Below are 19,806 nucleotides of genomic sequence, written 5' to 3' on the forward strand. Positions count from 1 at the left end.
AATTCGCATATACGAGACTCAAAAACTCGGCGAGAAGATCATCAAAGTCGACTGAAAGGGGTAGGGGAACGCCGGCACTTCGACGATTGATCAGGATAGTGGCCACTGTAAACAATTCGAGTCGGACCCCGCAACAACTTCTATATCTTATAGCCGAATAAATGTATACATTATGTAAGCATATCTAGCGGTCACTTACATATCCTACTTTGAGTTATATATGTCCCCGTTATGTATTGATCGCGGGAGATGGGCCCTTCAGGGTACTTCAAAGGGAGATATAAAGAAGGGTATTGTGACGATCAATTACTGAGTAAGTGGCAAATGGGCACAGTCTAATAAGAATGGTTCCCAGGCAGACCAACGATACAGTCAACTGTAAGATTGTCAGCTACAGACGTGGATTGGATAGAGCCAAGACCAGGCACATAAAATGCCCTGCTCGAATAAATCAAGAGAAAATCATCAAACAGTTCCAATGGAAAGATCATGAACTCGATATTATTACCATACATCACTAGCAGACTGACAAGCTTAGGAAATTCAAGCACCGCCAATCTCCAAGGCCTCAACTTCAAAGCCGACCCATTACGGGGCGAAGAATTAATCCAAAGTGACGAAAGCAAAAAAGTGAGTTTCTTTTGCTATGCCATATGACGTATGTTTCAGTGTAACTAGGGTCTAAAATGCTGATGTGTTCTGTTCACTCGCAGATAGGAGGTATAAAGTCTAGATTGTAATCAGACAATCAGTGATCCTGCATTCCTGAATCCAATTGGAACTTTCCAACCCTCTGAAATACTAAGTATGTTTCGGATAATCAGTTATTCAAATCTGATAGTAGACTGAAGTTGGAGCAACAAGCATGGAAGAGACCGCCTCGGAGTTCACAAAACAATTTCATACGGCCAGACACACCAAATAGGAAGCCTAGGCACAAGATCTAATTCACTTTCGAGTTTTAGTCTGCCACGAAGTTTCTAGTAGGCTCACGAGGAGCTTCACCTAAGGTATCTTAAACACCATTTTCCAGAAAGATCTACCTACCAAGCGATCATTGTGAAAAGAAATTCCAACGTCATCCCTTGTGTAAGAAAATAATTGGGATTCTAATTGGTAAGATCGAACTCACTCAGTTTGATACACACATCATTACCCGCAGTTCCAAAACTTACTGATTGATATTGATGCAGAAATGGGCTTTGTTCCAAGACAGCCGATGGCGTCGATCTAAAATGTGGCAGAGTTGCATTGGCCATATCACTCTCACTTTTCATGCAGCATGATGCCCACGAATTAAATGGAAAAAATGATGCAACTAAGGTTCAAGAGACTTCAGAGTTACTCCTTACGGAAAAAGCACAAATATCGTGTTACATGCAGGACAAGGCCGGACCAGGATTCCAACTGGCGACTATGAAACTCGGATCACCGAAAAGCTTACAAAATTCTTTGCAAAAGTCGGCTCGCCAGATTCTATGACCCAGCGTCGACTGATCCTATCATGGAAGAACTGGTCAGTCTATCATATGATTGCCGCTCTCAAAATCATGGCTTCAAAAGAGATACTACGCCGAAAGTCAGTGTTTAGCCCTCTGTGTACTACTTTTGTTAACATTCTTTAGACTGCGATTGGGAGTTGTGACGTCACAACATCCTTCTGCAAAAGAAAGGTCTATGTCAGCTGCAGCGATGATAGTGGACAGCAATGCTGATGATACCAGCCCTGTCGTTTGGGTCCATAACAATAGGTTGGGCTCAGGTGAGGAGAGCAATGGTGCAATTCAACAAAGCGTTCATTGGCAGGTGTTTGGCCCTCAAAATGATTTGAGCGGTCCTATGGAAGTCAAGCGATGGGGAATAGTTCGTCCGGTGGAAGAGTGCCAGGTCAAACCCCAGAAGGGGACTAATCCAACACACTTTATCCACCACGATACATCACATCACTATTCAATATCTGAAACTCCTATCATCAGAACAGATGGCAGTATCTTCAAATTACTAAGGACTTTTTAATTGGCCCGCATGCTGATGTCAGACCGAGGACATATTCCTGCGATGATTGTTCGTTCCAAATCCACGCAGTCATCCCTCCAGTCCTGAAGTTACACAATCATTTATGGGAAAATGATGGTGATTCACTAAGTAATTCCGGTTCCGAACATCCTCATTGGAATGATGAAGATCCGAGCAATGAGCCTCCAATTGGAATGAAAGGATACGCTTTAGCCTTCCATGCTGCCTCGTTCACAAGAAAAAGGGGACCTGCAGGCCATCTTACGAGGTTTTGTAGATCGTTTATGAATGATGACACGCTGAGCGAATGGAGGAAGAGGCAATGATATGGTATGTTCATTAGATCTTCTCGTTGCAATTTCAGTATGATTGGTAGTGTTTCTAACTCACACATAGGAAAGCTATCTTGTAGTGAATGTATTGAAAAAGACAAGGAATGCAAGTATTCCGAGCATCACTACCAGAACCGAGAGGTGGAGATAATGACTGCCAAAAGTCTCGTTCACAAATATCTGGAAACATATTCAAGCACACCCCCTCTGAGTGTAGCACCACTATCGTTGACTGAATTAAAGTCCATTGGCCCCCTGCGTCAATTTGTCAAATTGACATTGAGCCGAGCTATGAACATTGCTTAGTGATCACAGTTGCTTAAGTACTTCTAATGAGAATAAATGATTTGACTTTGACTCACATATCTCTTTAGAAGAAATTCTACAGCAAGCTTTCAAAAGCAAGATGAACTCCTTGCGGCGGCCCCAGCTATGGCGGGCAAATGTAAACGCTTTTTACTGAAAAACTCACCATCACATCGGCCTGATTCTCTAATTCCAGTTCCTAAAAGTTTTAGACAAGACCCACAACGCAATACCCACGTTGCAATGACAAGGCAGGGTACTTTGGCGGTCCCCACCACACTTGGTTCTCTTGGTTTCCATGAGTGCTTGGAGTATCTTCTGTTATTTATACAAATCTTTAGTACGGAAGGCTTACGCAGGCCGAATAGCACTGATATGCCTGTTGAGATACCCATCCTCTTATCTGGCATCGCAGGCTTTCAGTTAACATTAAGGGGCTTGGGGTTCGCACTCTCTATAAGGTGGCTTCTATAGGATTCTTTTGGGTCACAATACGAGTGAGGCGGTTGCTGGTAGACCATTAACACCACCACTTGTGGACCGAGTGTTTCTTGTATTTTGCGTGAAACCTGATCTAGGGGAAGGAAATGCCATCTTTATCATATCAAAAGGGATAAAGCAAGCCGGAAGACTTTACAGCTCTTATAATGAAGTACTTTCATAGTCATGCGAGTATGTTAATGTGAATTTCTGACTTCGCTTCTTCCAAAATAAAATTTCTTCCTCGTGTCAAAAGACAGCGCGCATGCTCCAGCATGGCCTCCCATTAAACGCAAGATTTGAGATCACAATGATGGGATTGATTTCATTTTGAAGAAGGTGCGTGCATGATAAAAAGCGGCCGCATTCGAAAATACACGTTGAGAATACTCAGCCAACTCATCTGGAGTTGTATCAGTGAACTCACTGGAGGCATTGCGGGGACATTTTGTAAAGAAGCGATTGATGTGGTGTTCAAAAGGATCGTTAGCAATAGATCCAAATACATCCAACGACTTCTGGTCAGTTATCAAAATGTAATTAAAACAACGGTCCTCAAGCTCCGAAATCATTTTGATAGTGTTTTCTCAATGCAAAATTATTACTTAAATGTACAACAATCAACAAATTGAATTATTTTTAAAAAACCGCTATGATTGTGTCTCTTACTAAACAAGGCACTCTCTTCTCCCAGCTCCCTAGCTCTACCAGCGTCGAACATCTCTGTCGATGGGAGGCGCCCCACATCTTTTGAAACTCGTGCTAAATGACTGTGCGAGTACGTCGCCATGTTCCAGTTATTTGACAAATGTTTCAATGTATTCCTGAAGTCCAGTCTCGCCTGATCATCATCGTATTGAGCGGCGTCGTTATACCCCAATATATCATTCTCCTCAGCGACCAACGTATGACTGTCCAAAGTTTCATCGTTCGAGTCTTCATGGTCAGAAACATACACCGGAATCCCAATTCTCTGGATGAATGCAACGATTGAAGTAATCAGCCGCAGCAAACCCAAAGGCCCGCTTGATTATTTAACTAAGGTCCTGTTAGTATCGCCATGGGGATGGTGAAGTCATTTCTGGCTTGTTCCTCCTCTGCATTGGGATAAAAATTGTTATCCATCACGAATCCGAAGTCGACGGCCGTCCAAAGCTTGCTGTACACATAATGAAGTTGGCCTTTGATGACAGATTGCGCAAAGAACAATTCTAAGCCCTGTCGGACCGGCAGATTGCCTTGAATTCTTCTGTGCCTATAGCGTCTGAAGTCGTGGCAGATGCTACATTACGCAATCTTTCCAGGATTTCTCGTTTAAGATTCGACGCCTATTTGTTCACCGCATGTCGGTAAAAAGCACGGTCTTGGCTCGTACCAGAGCAGCGAGTGAGGTAAGAAGCCTGGATGTGCGTAAACTGGTCGAGTGTGATGGCTCTCTGGAGTAAATAGACTGATTTTATGTGGCTTATCGTCAAAGCAGACAGGTCCGAAGAGAATTCTTCCTGTACTTTCAGTCTTTTCTGCTGGCTGGCAACTTTGGGTTGTTGATTGGTAGTAAAAGATTCTGACACTGGAATATACTCTATATTTTCCTGACAATGAATACATTAGTGGGTACTATGGTATAATACTGAGTAGTCAGTTGCTTAATATGGACTTTTCGTCTGTTGGCCGCAGCTGGAATCCTTCCACGATGCTGGATGGTCGACTCGATCTCTCAAACTATTGATGTAATCTTCTGTAGTGCGGAAGTCGAGATTATGGGTGATCAATGGTGGTGACACAGAGACCATCTTTGGTGATCTGAATTGATATGATGGATTTTGAGGTTTGAAGATCAAAAGTGGTGTGCAGGAAGAAGATAATTCTAAAAGGGAAACTGAATTGGAGAAATAGTAAGAAGTTTAGAAAAGAATTAAGTAAATTTTAATAAAGAGTTCTTCAGCGATGAGAATACCATGAATCTTATAGGCCAAGTGTCGTATTTAACTTTTCGATTTTTTGACTTTATAATCCTTTTCGCTTTTACTATAGAAAAGAAAAGCTTTTTAATAAAGCTTTTTGATAAATCTTTTACAATATAATTCTATATACTCCTTTTTTTTTTGGATCTAAAAGATTTAAAAGATTTGAAAAATTTAAATTATTCTAATTATTTCAATCATTTATTATTAATCAAGATTGATAATTGAAAAGTTGAAAAGTTGAATAAAACATTTGAACTATATGACCGACCGTACAAGGTTCGGTTAACATTCCCACCCTCCTATGCATCAGACTTTAATTCTACCTGTACCGGGGTATCCAAGTAACCAGTCAATTAGAATCGAAATGGGAGGGCAAAATATTGAGTTTTTATCTCTTGATGAAGATTTTGAATTAACTTGGAAGCATATCATGAGTCTTGCCCGAGGAAAGGTCGATACCCCTGGATTCTAGCGTTGACCTCTTCTCACTTCAACAGAAAACATATTTCGAGTATGATTTCCAAGCTTCATCTTTTGAGTCATGATATCTGGGCACGAATCTAAACAGTCTCGAGAGCAGCCTCCAGATTACCAGCCTATGAGGTCCAAGTTCTTTGATAGAATCAGTGGGTGGTCCAAAGAACCTGTATGTACTATACTATAAAACACCTCGGCACTCCCTGTAGCTTGAAAACGACATGTAATTTCTCAATCATGGAATGGAAAATGAATAGCTGATATCCTACGAGCCAGCAAACATGAACGACCACCTAGAACTCCGACTTGAGTCCCGCTTCTTCGAACAGCGAAACGCCAAGTAAACTTCGCTTTCAGCTTTGGGAGACACATACTCAGCTTTGATATCTGATCTCAATCCAAAGTCTCTATATTTATCCATATAATTCAGCGCATCTTTGGCTCTGACCCGATAGGTTCAACAATTTGTTTCTTTTAATCTTATGCCAAGTCTCCAGCATCTCTTCCTCTTCTCTTCGCCGTCATCTAAAATCACCCCCTTCTTTGACACTTTACAAGATTGGAAGAACTCAACGAACAAACTTACAGAGTACGCCCGCGAATACCAGGGAACATGCCCATACCCAGGCAAAGTATGCGCAATCTCCATATTCAATCTTAAAAAAATTGAAGATCTAATAGATACATAGAAGAGAGTCCAGATAACAGATTCCGGTCAGCGGAGAGTCAAAGAAACAATAACCACCGTATTAAAGGCAGTCGTGCTTGGTGATGAGTCCATTGTCGGTGCAGCAACAACAGATGATGATTTGAAGGAACTGGGAGCTGTAGCAGGTGCAGTAATTCATGCGATCAAAAGTAAGATTCAATAATCTCTTGTTGCAAACTTATGAGCTATTACTAATTTCGATACTTAGAAGCCGAAGTTCCTGCAGACTGGGGATGGGAAGGTCGTTATTATGAGATAGGTAAGATTCCATTGATCTTAAGAGAGATCGAATCATTTGCACAACATACTAACTTGATGTCAGTAAAAATATACGACGAGAATTGGGAAGACCTGCTGCGACTGTTGTGCGAGTTCACACCAGACATCGATGTGCAAGCCGTAGCCAATATCACGGATGTCGATAACTCTGATGTTTGGGGGATGCCACACAACTTCTCACATCGTCCATGACTCATGCTGGACATCACCGCCTGCAAGCCCCCCCCCCAGTGGGGGGAGCATGGTGAAGCATTCCCTGTCAAAGAACAATACATCTTAGAGAGAAATCTTGTACATGGTCATTATATCAACGTAAAAGTTGGCTTGCAAGACTGGGGTGTTGAAGAAAGAAAACCAGAATGCCGTCAAAAAAATTCGAACGACCGTATGCATTTTGGGGAAGAGCAACACCAGTGATACCAAAGTGGGCGATCAGTTACATGAGAAAGATGGGTTGACAGGAAGGAAGTGGCTTGGGTGTTAATCTCGAAGGGGTTCTCGAATATCTGAAAGCTGTCAAAAACGTCTCATTCAGTGGTTTGGGATACGATGGACTCTTGGAAGCCACCGAGACAAGTGGAATGGTTGTTTGCTACAATCATCGAGAGGAATCGCACTGGGAGGAGTACAACTTTGACAAGTCGAAGTCAAACCACGAGGAGTACCACTATTACAAGCATGAAATGGTATTCGTCTCTCCAAGAAATGACCAAGAAACTTCGGAGATGGCAGCGACAACTTTGCCAGGAGTTCCGCGGGAACCGTGGAACGAGTTCCACACCAGGAAAGAGCAAGAGAGAGTATGTAAGAAAGCCAGGAAGCCTTTAGGGAGTTCATAAAGCGGGGTGTATTGGAGTTGAGTAAGAATGTATATTCAAAGCGTGCACGATACATGAAGCGCATTATGAACAAGGCGGCTTGGCCTGCCAAGTTTTTTTTTAACAGATTGCTTGAAATTGTGTTTGTAGAGATGAAAATGACGAATTTTGGACATCTAAATTTGACCCGTGATGAATATGCACATATTGTGAAGATTTTTGTATGTCAAAGTTCACTAGTGATATAGGTATTGCTTGAATATAATAAATAAACCGTTCGTGATTCACAATATACAGAGATATAATAAGCTATCACAGACTGAAAAAAAAGAAAAGTTGTGTTGTGGAAAATGGAACTCGAAATGTTGATATATTTTATCGGATATGGGCACGACGACGACAACAACGACGACGACCACAACCATGTCCGCCACCTTATAACATCTGAACAGTATATCTGATTGCACAGAGCCTATAGTTTTGTGCCCAAGTTGATATGAACGGCCTTGACTTGTGAGTAAGCTAACAGAAGTGGGAAAATCAGTAAAAATTCGAAAACAAATCCGGAAAATGTCAGACATCCAAATTAATGGATAACAGAGGGTGAACGTACCGTGCATGCCTTCTTCTCCTAATTCTCTTCCAATTCCGCTCTTTCTTTGACGTTAGCAAGCCATATACGTGTTTTGGCAATGGTGGAAAGATTGTCATACCTGCTTTACACCCCCGAAAGGTATTCTGTAGTCAGAATCCTGACTGCTGTTGATCCAAACCATACCCGCCTCGATTCTTCTGGCAAGCTTATGAGCTCTCTCTAAATTAGTTGTAAAGATTGCCGAGCCAAGACCATATGTCGTATCATTAGCCATTTCCACTGCTTCTTCATCCGTCTTGAAGCTAGCAATGGCACAGAATGGTCCGAAAACTTCCTCTCTATAAATCCTCATGCTTGGCTTGACATCTGTAAAGACAGTGGGGGTAATGAAAAATCCTTTGCCCGAAGGATGAGCGGTTGTGAAAGCTTCACCTCCGGAGAGTAACGTGGCGCCTTCATCTTTACCTATTTTAACGTATCCTAGTACACGGTCGTATTGAGCTTTAGTAACTTGTGGACCTTGGAACGTGTCTTCGGCGAATGGATCACCGACAACGGAAACTTCTTTGACTTGCTTCTTGAAAGCGTCAATGAACTTGTCGTAGATGGAATCCTGTACGAGGATTCTAGATGTGGCGGTGCAAATTTGACCTTGGTTCGACATGATACCTAGGGAGGATTAGCAAATGGGAGATTTGAAGGATTGTGCTACTGGAGAAAAAGATATGACACGACATGTGTGGCTTTCGGAATAAAAACGTACCAAAATGCGCCCATTTGACAGCCTGGTCAAGATCTGCATCATCGAAAATCATCAATGGAGATTTTCCTCCCGTCTCCAAAGTGATATTTTTCATGGTGCCAGCAGCCATCTTCATAATTTCTTTTCCTGTGCTAGTGCTACCGGTAAAAGCCACTTTATCAATATCTTGATGTGTTGCAATCGCAGCTCCCGCTTCTCTGCCATACCCGTTCAAAATATTTACTACACCTGGTGGGAAGCCTGCTTCCTTAATCAAATTTGCGAGAACAAGAATACTCAATGGAGTTTGTTCCGCAGCCTTGAGCACAACAGCATTACCACATGCCAAAGCGGGACCCAATTTCCATGCAGCCATACCTAATGGATAGTTCCATGGAATAATCTGGCCGCACACTCCTATTGGTTCCTTGATTGTGTATGCAAGTTTCGCAATACCAGTATCTATCACTTGTCCATGTATCTTATCGGCATATCCACCATAGTATTTGAAAACAGCTTCCACCTCGTTAACATCAGCAACGGCGTCATTATAGATCTTTCCATTGTCCCAAGTTTCGATAGTTGCAAGTATATCTGTATGTTCGGCGATGATAGTTGACAGTTTAATCATGAGGGAACCGCGATCAGTGGGGGACATATCGCGCCATTCAGGGTTACGCATTGCTGCTCGAGCTGCTTTGACAGCGGTATCGACATCTTCTGCTGATGCAGCATATACGGATGCAATTTCTGACTCATCTCTAATCATGAAGTTAGCAGAGTCGTAATGTGCCGAGTTGGAATTTGACATACGAAGGATTAATAGATGTAATCTTTTGACCTGTGCTACTCTTCACCCATTCATTGTTAATGAATAGACCGGTTGGCTGAGTGTACTTCTTGCCATTGGGGGCAGTAAGCTCAACAGTAAGATCAGACATCTTGGCAAACGTACTGCTGAAAAATCTGTGATATGGTCGTAATGGAAGAACAGAAGGCTTGGAAGAGAATTCAGTCTTCACTCGAGGAGCTGCACTAGATGAACGCGAGAATCTTCGAAATGCTGTATTACGCAGATATGATTGCAAAGGAGGAATAACTTTGAACATCTGAAGGAGGAAGATCAATGACTAGAAGATATACAAAGCTCTTTTATTCAAGTTACTATACGTGGTGCAAGTGCGGGGCTTTACTTCCAATTATTGTTGGTTTGCAGGTTTGTCAAGGTTACAGCTTTGTGTATGGGTGCTTGGTGGGATGAAATGATAAGGGCAGTGATAATCAAATTCTAGTGGAGTTCTTCGGCTGGCCCTTCCAATAATGTATAAGCTTCACGAAGCTGTAGCTCCCCCGCACCATTACCGACGATAGTCTCCCTCATCTCAATAGTAATGGCAATTCTTATCTATTCTAGACATCTCTGCTCAATTTCAATCATTTATCAGATAACTACCGAAATGCTGTTAATTGTGATCGGTCAGAGATTCGTTACTGGAATTCCCAGTGTTCCGGTAAAGAGCTGTTTGGAAGTGAGACCTATACACCTCGGTTTCTCCTATTCATATGCAAACATACGACTCTCGCCAACTTTACACACCCACACAGCACGGAAAGGGTCCAAGATAGAGATCAAAGTTGTTATTAATTTTGGCAGTAATGATTTAAACTACCTATATGTACTAAAATTATACGCAGAACGTAGTAGTTCCAGGGTCAAATAAAGGCTCCCCTAACTCCCCTGGTGTGCTAAATTTGAGGTTATACACAATATCGTTGTACAATCTGATGTTTTTTGTATATGATAAATCAACCTCCCAACCCCTGGAAAAGCAATATGATTTGCAAATACAACCCTCTTCCTCCCATAGTCCCTTTCTTACATTTCTCGGACCCCAATTTTGCCTCGACCCTCGCTTCCGTGTGATATTAAGTGTATTGATATGCTTCGTAATCCTCCCACCAGACATTTCCCTCCTTGTCTCTGGGGATACCCACACCCTACTGCCCAAACAAATAAAATAACACTTCCGAAATTAACACCGCTCCTACCAATTCCCAGCTGAAAATGGTATCAAAATAAACGATGCTTTGACCAATTCCCACTAGTTGTCCACACCCCCACCAGAAAAGAAATGTCTCGCATCTACAAAAGAAACAAACGAAGGTAAGGAACATAATTAGCCGCCAGAGGGTATAATTAACATAAAGAGATGCAAATATCAAAATAAGAAGGTTCGGTCGCCCGAGGGTATGCAGTTCTTTTTGCAGAAATCTTGCGATTGGTATGTATAGTAGAGTGTCGTTTGAAATGGCGTAAATATACATGTCGGAGGTGACAATCAGGTAAGTATTGTAGATAGAAGAGGTAGATTTGTATATTTGGAAATATTGATTAGATTTGGAAAACGTATTCGTAGAATTTGGAGACTTTAGGAGAGATTTGAAGTGCTGTTGTTTCCATCAAGTATATTATAGTAAAATTAAGTAGAAAAGTTATCGTCGTCCACCGTTTTCTTGTTTGGGCCAGGCTCGATCGTAAGGCCCTCGCGAATAAGAATCAAATGAAGGAGGACCAGCAGATAGCGACGGAGTCGATGCTCCTGTGGCTGTACCAGTCGAGAGATTATCAATCCGTAGAGGGGGCAGACTAGGCAACCCTTGCCCATGAGCGGGCTGAAATCCACTTTGAACAGGTGGTAGAGTTGACGCTGGTGAATGCGAGTATGGTACGCTCATAAATTCTCCTTGAGCATCAGTCCTCCGACGTCTTGGTGGCCTTTCGCCGTTATCAGGACCTTGATAACTCATGGATGGCGCACTTGGTGGAGGACCAGGATAAGACATTGGCCTCATAGAACGAGGACTCGGTGGCCCGTGAAGTGCCATATCTCTAGTCCCAGGATTTCGGAGTAACATATCCCTGAATCGATCCCTTTCTCCCCGGTAAAAGTCTCTCTCTCCTTCTGCTTCTCTCACTCTTCGTTCAAGGTCTCTAGTTTGCGATTGGAGTTTTTCGATGTTGGATGAAGCCTCCTTCTCCTTTTCCTTTCTACGTTGTCGGAATCGCGCCGATGCTCCTGCGTTGCGCGCACGCTTCTCGTCAGCTAAACGCGACGCTTGGTGCGTGTCCACGGGTACATGATAAGCCACGCCGTGAGCCGTGGTTATTGTCAGGACACCGTAGGGCTCCGAGGCAGAAGCCTGCCTCGAGCTTGGAGTGGAGTGGAGTGAGGAACCAATCTGAGAAGCATTGTACGGACCTTCTGATGCCGCAGGCGGTGCTTGTAATTGTAATCCACTCCCTTGTTGCACTGAAGAACCAAAACTGGAACCTGGAAAATAAGACCCACTTGTCTGAGGATTCTGCCCACTTTGATGATAAGGATAACCGGACGCGGGGGAAGTCTGGCTCGGTGTTTGTGAAGATGCTGAGATGCTGGGACTAGCGCTATGTTGAACACGTCCTGGAACTTGCATCTGAGAATTATCTGATCGTCGTTCTATTGGCGTTGTGCCTGTAGAGGGAAACCCATAATGTTGGGTGTGACTTTGCCCGGATGGTGTTGTTAAGGGAGGGTTTTCTGATACTGGAGTTTGCCCTTGTTCCGGCCTTCTCGGTGGTAAAAAGGGTGACTCTTGTGCATTGATAGTCCCATGAGCCGGCGCTCTGCCTATACTGGCAGGCCGAGGTGATCTGGGTGTTAGCATTCTGCGGCCTGGGCCCCTTGGGAAATTTGAATTAAAACTGTCTATGGAAGGCGAAGTGCTGATGGGAGGACGATTGGGGTAAGGATGAGTAGTTGACACCAAAGGACTTGCAGAAAAGTGTGAAGTCGGTCCGGCTTTTGTAGACAGTGGCGAATCGGTAGTGCCACCACTCAATCGGCGACTAGAATTTGATGCGCTTTCAGGTTCTGTTGGGTTCAAAATTGAATGTACGCCAAGATCGCGCGATGGCCCAGAGGACTTCCAATCCTCTCCGGCCGATACAGGCTGAGGAGTCCGTGATGAAGGGGAAGGTAGTGTATGATGAGGTTGTGGTAATCCTCGGTTGCCCTGATCTAATTGTCTGTCTGCTTGTCGCCCTCCATGTCGAGGATCATCTCGCACCTGCACAGGTGGGAGAGTAATCTTTTGACTTTCTGGTGGTGAGCGAGATGCAGGACGAGACGCAGAAGGCCTCTGCGACATCGAGTCCTGATCCCCTAACCCTTCTTGGTCTCGAGGACCGGGACATTGACGTCTTCCCTCTCCCTCCCAACTCTGCTGGTAGCTGTGAAGCTTAGAAACAAAATCCGAAAGTCGTTGTTCAAGTAGTTCAGAAGATTGTGTTCCGGGAAAACGATTTAGCAATGAAGACGCTTCCGCGTTATCGGCAAAAGCAACGAAAGAACTTTCGCGCAATGGGCGACTTAGAGGACCTTGAACAGCCAGATCGAATATCTATGGCGCTGGCTTGCCAATGAGGCTTTCCAGCGAGCGGTGAGGGGTCAGCGCTTTCTTCTGTTATTCTCAGCTTCGTCACTCGGAAGGTTTAGATTCAATCGTCAAATGAAAAAGCAATATTTGTGCGCATGAATGATTATTTGAGATGTATTTGTATTGATTCCTGTGAGGTGAAGTGGTTCGACAGGGATTCTTTCGGGAGCATAAGATGTGACCGTGAATATGTAAATATGGAAGGCGGGCCTTGCCTCGAACCAACAAAGGAAGGAATGACTTGTAATACTGTGAGGCAAACTCACTGAGCATTAGAGATGAACAGAGTGGATGCCATAACCAGTAGTGTGGGACAAAAAGAAGACATAACGAAATAAACATACAGATAGGTGGAGATTTTGAGGGTTGACGCACCACTCACAGTCCTTAACGAGCAAAAGAGCTTTATAAGTGGTTGGTGAGCACCGATGGAATGTCAGAATCTAGTTCTGTCGAATTTCTACAGGTTGATGCGGCAGTCTGGTCGTAAAGGAATACCAAAAAAAAAGTAGAAATCGGTGATGAATGACTATAGACGGAAGAATGTGGTGGATGACGCTTTTAGCTCTGCACAGCTTTCTGCATGAGGAGGAAGACCCCAAGCTTTGTGGTTCTTCGAACCGTCCCAGTCCCACGCTCATTGCTCACAGACACTGGCCCTACCCTTCACCGCACCAGCACCCACAAGAGTTCATGGAATTGTTTCCAGGGTCGTAGTGAGGCGGGTCTTTTTTTTCTCGAGGCATTAGCTAGGGTTGCTTGTTGGCTGCAGGCATTGTAGCATTATCAAGGTACCAGGGCTTAAACGTATCCCTTTGAGATGATTCTCAACAAGCCTAGAGGTTCACAATGTCCCAGGAAACTATTTTCTGGAGCCATACCGTGCTTGGTTCCAGCATTCGGAAAGCGGGAGGCCACGCGCAGAAGATCCTTGTGTATCACGTTATATTATATGGATAGACTACATTAATATCCTCCTTTGAGCAAAAGGCGCTTGTTAGAAAAACCTTAGTTGCTGTACCTTACCTAGGTGGGCAGATGTTCTTCACACATCAATTTGTGACATATAGATATAGATACTTGGGCGCATAGAACGATAATGCATCTACCGCTACACACATCTTGGTAGATGCATAATCTCCCCGCTATTCGAGCAGCGTACGTGACGGCCCATTGATACGAAATTGTGGTTTGACGTACTAAAATCGACATGCTGTACTAAATCAGTCTTCCCTTCGGTGAAGATTATAGAACCATGAAGGATCTTACTGGAAAAAGATAAGCACTTCTTTCTTCAACAATCAGTGCGCTGAAGGAATGAAAGTAGTCAATTGGGGGTGGGAGGTGACGCTATCCTGCATTAGCACGGTCAAAAAATGGTGCTGAAGCTACGGTCTGTGAAATAGATGCTCCCTGTAAGCTGTAGTTGATCGAGTTCCTTGCTAGTCGAATTAGTTACTTTTCTACTTATGCTAGTATAGGCTAAAGCTAGTGGAAAGAAGTCGTTGCCATGTTACGCCCTGTAGAAATAAGAAACTTTGATTGATGGATATCATATCGCTTTGCATTAGTACATCCGCAGTCTGCAGGACAAAATCAGTGTGGTTGGTAACTTTTCAACGTGGTGACCAAGTGACCACAGCCTAAGTCTATGTGGAAACGATACACATGCATAAGAAATCCTGCAAGTGAAAATGCAAAGAAAAAGAAAGTAGACGAAAACGGCCATTTCTCGCTCCCAATTCTCCTATTTGATCTATTTCCACACTTTCTGATATTCTATAGGGAGAAAGCTTTGATGTTAGCATGTAAGACAGGTGTCTATTGGCGGATTGATTTGCAATATTGTTTTCTCTTTTTCCATCGCTACACGCCACCGAGTAGAAGGACCCGAGAATTCTGACAGCAGGGAAGGAAACTGCATAGCATAGCGAACATGGCTAATGACATTAAAGAGAATTTCGAGCTTCAGAAATAGTTTTTCTTGGGCCCTAAGATCTCCCACATGAACCACCACATCACATTGGGATTTTTGACATCCAAACTTCTCAGGTTCTATCGAGTTAGAAAGGAAGTCCATGACACTTATGGAAATTACCCAAGTGAAACTTCTTCTTATAATAGTCAATTTCGTACCCTGTGTTCCAAGTAAGAAAGATCTTCCTGAACCCCTCTTGTTGAATTTAGACCATTGATAGTTGCGTGGAATAGTTGCATGGTCTGAATCAATTGTGTATAGTACCTATGTACCATCCTTCGGAAAGTTCTATGATCGCCCATTAGTTGTAACCACCTCGTACGCCAGGTACAGCATGCACATAATGATGTCAAATCGGAAATATTGCAACATTTTAAACATTTTACCTCTCTCTGCTTTTTCTAGAAGAGATGTTTATTGAACTAGAACCTTGAAATGGCGGACCTCGGTGATCTTTGATCTTGCTGCAATCTTAACCCATGTCGACACATTTGATCCGGTGGTCGTACGCTGGCTTGGCCACACTATGTTTCCACACTTAGTCTGGACCAGAGCACCGGTGAGCGGCAGCAAGATGAGCTGCATAAGTTCCAGTCTCCTACGCACTGATGTATGTATATTTGGGGGATCCTTGAGGGCGCCATCGCATGGAAGTGTAGCCATCAGATTCGACAACCGTTCCCAACAATTCGATATAAGGTATTTTTACCCAAAACATTCGTCAATATCGATCGCCTGTCCAGATCAGATCACGTAACGCGGATAAGAAAGTAAATCACGGAACAAGACAGCGCATATATGATTTATTTCTTTGCACCAGAAAGGTTGGTCCCTTTCATCCGGCTCTACAGAAAAAGGAAAGTCATGCGCCACGCGCCGTGCCGCTGACGATACTACCTCGAAAAGATGGTCCGCATAACAATTAAACAGCGCGCATAGCTGCCCAAAAGGCATATGTACCTGATCCACAGAGATCACATCTATTGTCATATGATGCCCGTAGATCCAAAGTCAAACTCGATGGCACAATAGTACAATTTGCAGGCGGTCGTGCCGGCCTCATCTCGTTATGCTTGTGTTAAATGCTTACCGGGGCAAGAAAAGTCTTTAACCTCAAAAATTGTTGATGAAATACAGATGGATGTGATGAAATTGGACTTGTTTATGACAAACTAACCTCTTCAGCAACAAGGCCGACCGTTCTGTCTCATAGCTTCGGTGATTATGGATACGCCATCGTCGTCCTTCGGCGTCTTCCACGATTGGTTATGTCTCTCCGTCTCTTTGTGCGGACCCTGAGCTCGTTACCAAGCTTTCACGAAAGTCCAAAATTACCAAATACCTAATCCAAGCTCGAAAGATATTCTTTTTATCGATTTTTTAGTTGGCAGGACTTCCCGAGGTTTCGCGAGATTTGTACTTGTCGTCAAGATTGATATGTTTGCTTTGTGTATCTCATCGATGGGCTTGGACTTGGGGAAACTTTTCTGAAACTCAAGAGTCGATGAGAAATTGATAAAGCCAAACTCGGGAAGGTCGTATATCCACTATTAATCTAGGTTCGAACTATTGGAACCTCATCTTAGCGTTATTACTTATACCATAGACTTTATTTTAGATCCCCGTACCCAGAATTGGTCCACTGAGAACAATAATCAGAACATCTTAACCTTGATAATCTTGATAATCTTTGAACGGGTCACCAATCCTTTACTTCAGCAAGCAAATAGACGAGGATTGATGAAGGGGTACAATCCATCTTCTACAAAACCCATTGATTCTCGGTAGCACCCCGAATCATATCGGTAGGCCTACATCGTCTAGGATAATTAATTAAATGATTCTCTTTGCTCAGTCTCCAATTATGATTGATCTTGACAATCCCAGTGGATTGTATGTGAATAAGCTTGGCGCTGTCTGATACTTCATTATCGGTTTTCCAGAACTCCCGACGGTCCACATGCATGTAGAAATCAACTTACTTTTCCCTACCGCATCTATCAACCTTTCAAGGTCATCGGGTTTTCCGTTCTGCAAAACTAATACGGCTCAAGAATCACCATCTTGCTGACCATCGATTTTGTAAAAGTAGGTTGAGGGAGCCGAGAAAACGTCATGCCATTGATCAATTCGGCCCTTGGCCCCGATGCATCTTGATAAGTGAGGGAGACAGTATTGGACAGCGGTTTATGCGAGCAAGCGATGCAAGCTCGTTCACATCACAATTATGCAGACCATATGATACCACTGTGATAGAATTAAACAACACGCAACCACCCAACCATCAGACCGAATGGAAAGATTTGAGGGAGTCAACCGTGAATATAGAAGGTGAGCCGTCGACACTATGAATCAGAACAATCAATCACTGGTTTCTGCCGACCCAATTGATTGATCAAAAGAGATAAGTCATATACTGTGAGTCCAATATCGCATATGAATGCGAATTTCGAGGCGAGCTAGAATGATTGGCCCTTCAATGCTTGGGTCCCTTGAAGATGCACGTTATAAATTCCCGCACGTGCAGACACCGCATATGTACTCCCTAACGGACACGCAGCGGGAGACAGTCGCAGCAAATGACAGTCATGTGCTTTTTGGAGCCAATGTCATGAATTCAATGCCCGGGGTCATGTCAAGCGCGATTACTTCGACTCCTAATGATCCCAGCCACCACGTTCGATTCGGTAATACGAAACTCCAAAATGAAGAGGCTGGGACTTGGGTGATTTGATATTAATGATCTGAGCTTCCGAAGTTATCAGGCCGCTTTACGGCTACTTGTTACATCTCTCTCAACGGGGACTATTGGCATACTATCCAGAGGAGGATGCAAATCCCAACCATTATCAACATCCTCGCATGGGGATAAATCTTGGAATGCACATTGATTCTGCATTCCGCAAGAGTTAGTGGCCCATCCACCAGACATTGGTATTGGGAGAATAATGATATTCACGTCCATGTTTTCCACCAGGCCCGTTATGGCCCAGTGGATGCGTATGCGTATGCGATCCCCTTTCGGGAGTGACACAACATTAACACCTTGATTCCAGAATGAAGGAAGAACACAACCCACGCACAAAAGTATCTGCTTGCTTATATTAAGCTTATCCGTGCGCCGCCATCCTGCATCTCGTCTGGAAGCAGCATGGTCACGTGAAAATGCCCCCGGCATTTGCCATCGGGGGAGATTCGTCAATTGCCTCAGCAACAGTTTGATTCTCCACACTATCCTGAGCCTGCGAAAAAACGCATGGCGAACAGCGGTCTGCCTGCTTGTCTTTCCTGCTGTTTGGTCCTAACGGGTCCTATCCGAATCTGCAAGTCGTAAGTAAGTCTTATGGGGCTCGGGATTGACTCTCTTCTTGCGCAATGTGACGAGATAGCGCCAAGTCGACGATATTTATGCGTGCGTTCACTTGCATCTTTATCCCCATACCGAATCATATCCACGTTTGCCACGCAGTTCTCCCAATTGGGGTTACGGTAAAGATCCGCGACTGTCGGTGAAAGGCGAAGAGACAAAAACAAGGGATCTAGCCCCAGCGGTGAAGATTCTTCGCTGGCGCCAATAGTAACATCACCATGAATGGCCAGCATTATTGCTTGTGTTTTACGCGTCGTCAAAATCACTACCAATCTATGTTCATCCTAAACTCGACTAAGCATTGCAACATGATGCACAGAAGTCGAAGCAGAAGAGTGGCAATTGAGTTTTTCCACGTCTTGAAGGGGGTGATTACATGCATCTCTTTGCTGGCAAGCTCACACACGCATCGCTAGGTCAATCGTTCTGCATTTGCGCTAATAGGACTTGGAGAGCTCCTCGGACACCCAATAATTTCCCGTGATTTTTTAGTCTGGTGGCTCACCGCAAAACATAATGCCTGGTAGCCGTTGAAACAGATTGTCGGTATAGCATTTCGAGAGATTATTAACCTAAAATTGCCGCGAATACTTCCATCTCCGAGGCAGTCGATGAGCAATATGCAGCTATAGGGCATACATATATATATCAAGCTTCTACGGATGATTCCAAAGTTTCGGTTCCGACTCCGCGGTTCCGACCAATATATAAACGCGATGTGAGTTTATTGCACAGAATGGGGAAATTCCGTCTCGGTAGATTGTGTCGGGGAAACAATTCACAGAAATGTGTTTAAATCTTGGTCCTCTATTATCATCCACGGAGCACGGCAATGGCAATCGTGGGCTATCTACACCATGCTCTCATCAATCCTACAAAGCGGGGTCATCGGTAGAGACCGAGAAACTCGGTTTTATGCACGATAATAATGGAGAAAGTGGACGATCAAGAATTGGAGGACAGCGAGAGCGACACGTCAGAGAAGCTGCACCAAAGCTCTTCTTCCAATGCGACGTGTTCGTTCTGTTTCAAAAGTCACATGTCGCGAAACTAAATGGAGGTATAGCGGTGCAATCCCTCCCAATCCTGTATGTGAGGACTGCGCCTAGAGTATCAGATACTCCGTCCTAGCAGACTGACTGTGGGCATTCAATGCCCGACACAATTCAGCGTTTGAAGTGAATTCAATCCTCAAGTTTTTTGATTGTTCTGGTGAGTTTTGGGATTGAAACACTTCTGATTGTCTGACTACAACCCG

At 43.8% G+C, this 19,806-nt stretch overlaps 4 protein-coding genes across 7 annotated transcripts; 2 read left to right on the plus strand and 2 right to left on the minus strand.

Moving 5' to 3' along the window:
• The first annotated feature begins 564 nt into the window (after positions 1 to 564).
• On the plus strand, positions 565 to 3,682 carry BCIN_03g01110 (hypothetical protein). Of its 2 annotated transcripts, XM_024691725.1 has the most exons (6): positions 565 to 630; positions 714 to 1,116; positions 1,194 to 1,579; positions 1,626 to 2,346; positions 2,413 to 2,671; positions 2,723 to 3,681. In XM_024691725.1, exons 3-4 carry the CDS (start codon positions 1,479 to 1,481, stop codon positions 2,014 to 2,016), a joined length of 492 nt encoding a protein of 163 aa, XP_024547495.1. In that variant the 5' UTR covers positions 565 to 630; positions 714 to 1,116; positions 1,194 to 1,478; the 3' UTR covers positions 2,017 to 2,346; positions 2,413 to 2,671; positions 2,723 to 3,681. The 2 variants fall into 2 exon arrangements, with proteins under 2 accessions (XP_024547495.1, XP_024547496.1); XM_024691724.1 differs by having other exon boundaries at positions 2,413 to 3,682.
• Positions 3,683 to 5,981: 2,299 nt separating this feature from the next.
• On the plus strand, positions 5,982 to 7,452 carry BCIN_03g01120 (hypothetical protein). The gene is made up of 4 exons (XM_024691726.1): positions 5,982 to 6,210; positions 6,268 to 6,436; positions 6,496 to 6,546; positions 6,610 to 7,452. The coding sequence occupies exons 1-4, from the start codon at positions 6,061 to 6,063 to the stop codon at positions 6,756 to 6,758; spliced, it is 519 nt and encodes a 172-aa protein (XP_024547497.1). The 5' UTR covers positions 5,982 to 6,060; the 3' UTR covers positions 6,759 to 7,452.
• Positions 7,453 to 7,577: 125 nt separating this feature from the next.
• BCIN_03g01130 (hypothetical protein) lies at positions 7,578 to 9,970 on the minus strand. The gene is made up of 5 exons (XM_001559365.2): positions 9,535 to 9,970; positions 8,743 to 9,482; positions 8,098 to 8,648; positions 7,998 to 8,037; positions 7,578 to 7,906 (listed from the first exon to the last, which is right to left on the minus strand). The coding sequence occupies exons 1-5, from the start codon at positions 9,828 to 9,830 to the stop codon at positions 7,857 to 7,859; spliced, it is 1,677 nt and encodes a 558-aa protein (XP_001559415.2). The 5' UTR covers positions 9,831 to 9,970; the 3' UTR covers positions 7,578 to 7,856.
• A 374-nt stretch (positions 9,971 to 10,344) lies between these two features.
• On the minus strand, positions 10,345 to 14,014 carry BCIN_03g01140 (hypothetical protein). 3 transcript variants are annotated; one of them, XM_024691729.1, is made up of 2 exons: positions 13,545 to 14,014; positions 10,345 to 13,189 (listed from the first exon to the last, which is right to left on the minus strand). In XM_024691729.1, the coding sequence occupies exon 2, from the start codon at positions 12,910 to 12,912 to the stop codon at positions 11,215 to 11,217; it is 1,698 nt and encodes a 565-aa protein (XP_024547499.1). In that variant the 5' UTR covers positions 12,913 to 13,189; positions 13,545 to 14,014; the 3' UTR covers positions 10,345 to 11,214. The 3 variants fall into 3 exon arrangements, with proteins under 3 accessions (XP_024547499.1, XP_024547500.1, XP_024547498.1); XM_024691728.1 differs by having other exon boundaries at positions 10,345 to 13,224; XM_024691727.1 differs by lacking the exon at positions 13,545 to 14,014 and having other exon boundaries at positions 10,345 to 13,515.
• Between the last annotated feature and the right edge of the window lie 5,792 nt (positions 14,015 to 19,806).

Source organism: Botrytis cinerea, chromosome 3 (genome assembly GCF_000143535.2).
Source record: "Botrytis cinerea B05.10 chromosome 3, complete sequence".
NCBI classification, from domain to species: Eukaryota; Fungi; Ascomycota; class Leotiomycetes; order Helotiales; family Sclerotiniaceae; genus Botrytis; species Botrytis cinerea.

Coding starts and splice junctions, on each gene's coding strand:
- BCIN_03g01120 (XM_024691726.1), top strand. CDS start 6,061: ATGCCAAGTCTCCAGCATCTCTTCCTCTTCTCTTCGCCGTCATCTAAA. Junction 6,437..6,495: donor AGTAATTCATGCGATCAAAA/GTAAGATTCAAT, acceptor TTCGATACTTAG/AAGCCGAAGTTCCTGCAGAC. Junction 6,547..6,609: donor AGGTCGTTATTATGAGATAG/GTAAGATTCCAT, acceptor ACTTGATGTCAG/TAAAAATATACGACGAGAAT.
- BCIN_03g01130 (XM_001559365.2), bottom strand. CDS start 9,830: ATGTTCAAAGTTATTCCTCCTTTGCAATCATATCTGCGTAATACAGCA. Junction 8,649..8,742: donor TGTCAAATGGGCGCATTTTG/GTACGTTTTTAT, acceptor AATCCTCCCTAG/GTATCATGTCGAACCAAGGT. Junction 7,907..7,997: donor AGGAGAAGAAGGCATGCACG/GTACGTTCACCC, acceptor CACTTCTGTTAG/CTTACTCACAAGTCAAGGCC.
- BCIN_03g01110 (XM_024691724.1), top strand. CDS start 1,479: ATGACCCAGCGTCGACTGATCCTATCATGGAAGAACTGGTCAGTCTAT. Junction 1,580..1,625: donor AAAGAGATACTACGCCGAAA/GTCAGTGTTTAG, acceptor AACATTCTTTAG/ACTGCGATTGGGAGTTGTGA.
- BCIN_03g01140 (XM_024691729.1), bottom strand. CDS start 12,912: ATGTCGCAGAGGCCTTCTGCGTCTCGTCCTGCATCTCGCTCACCACCA.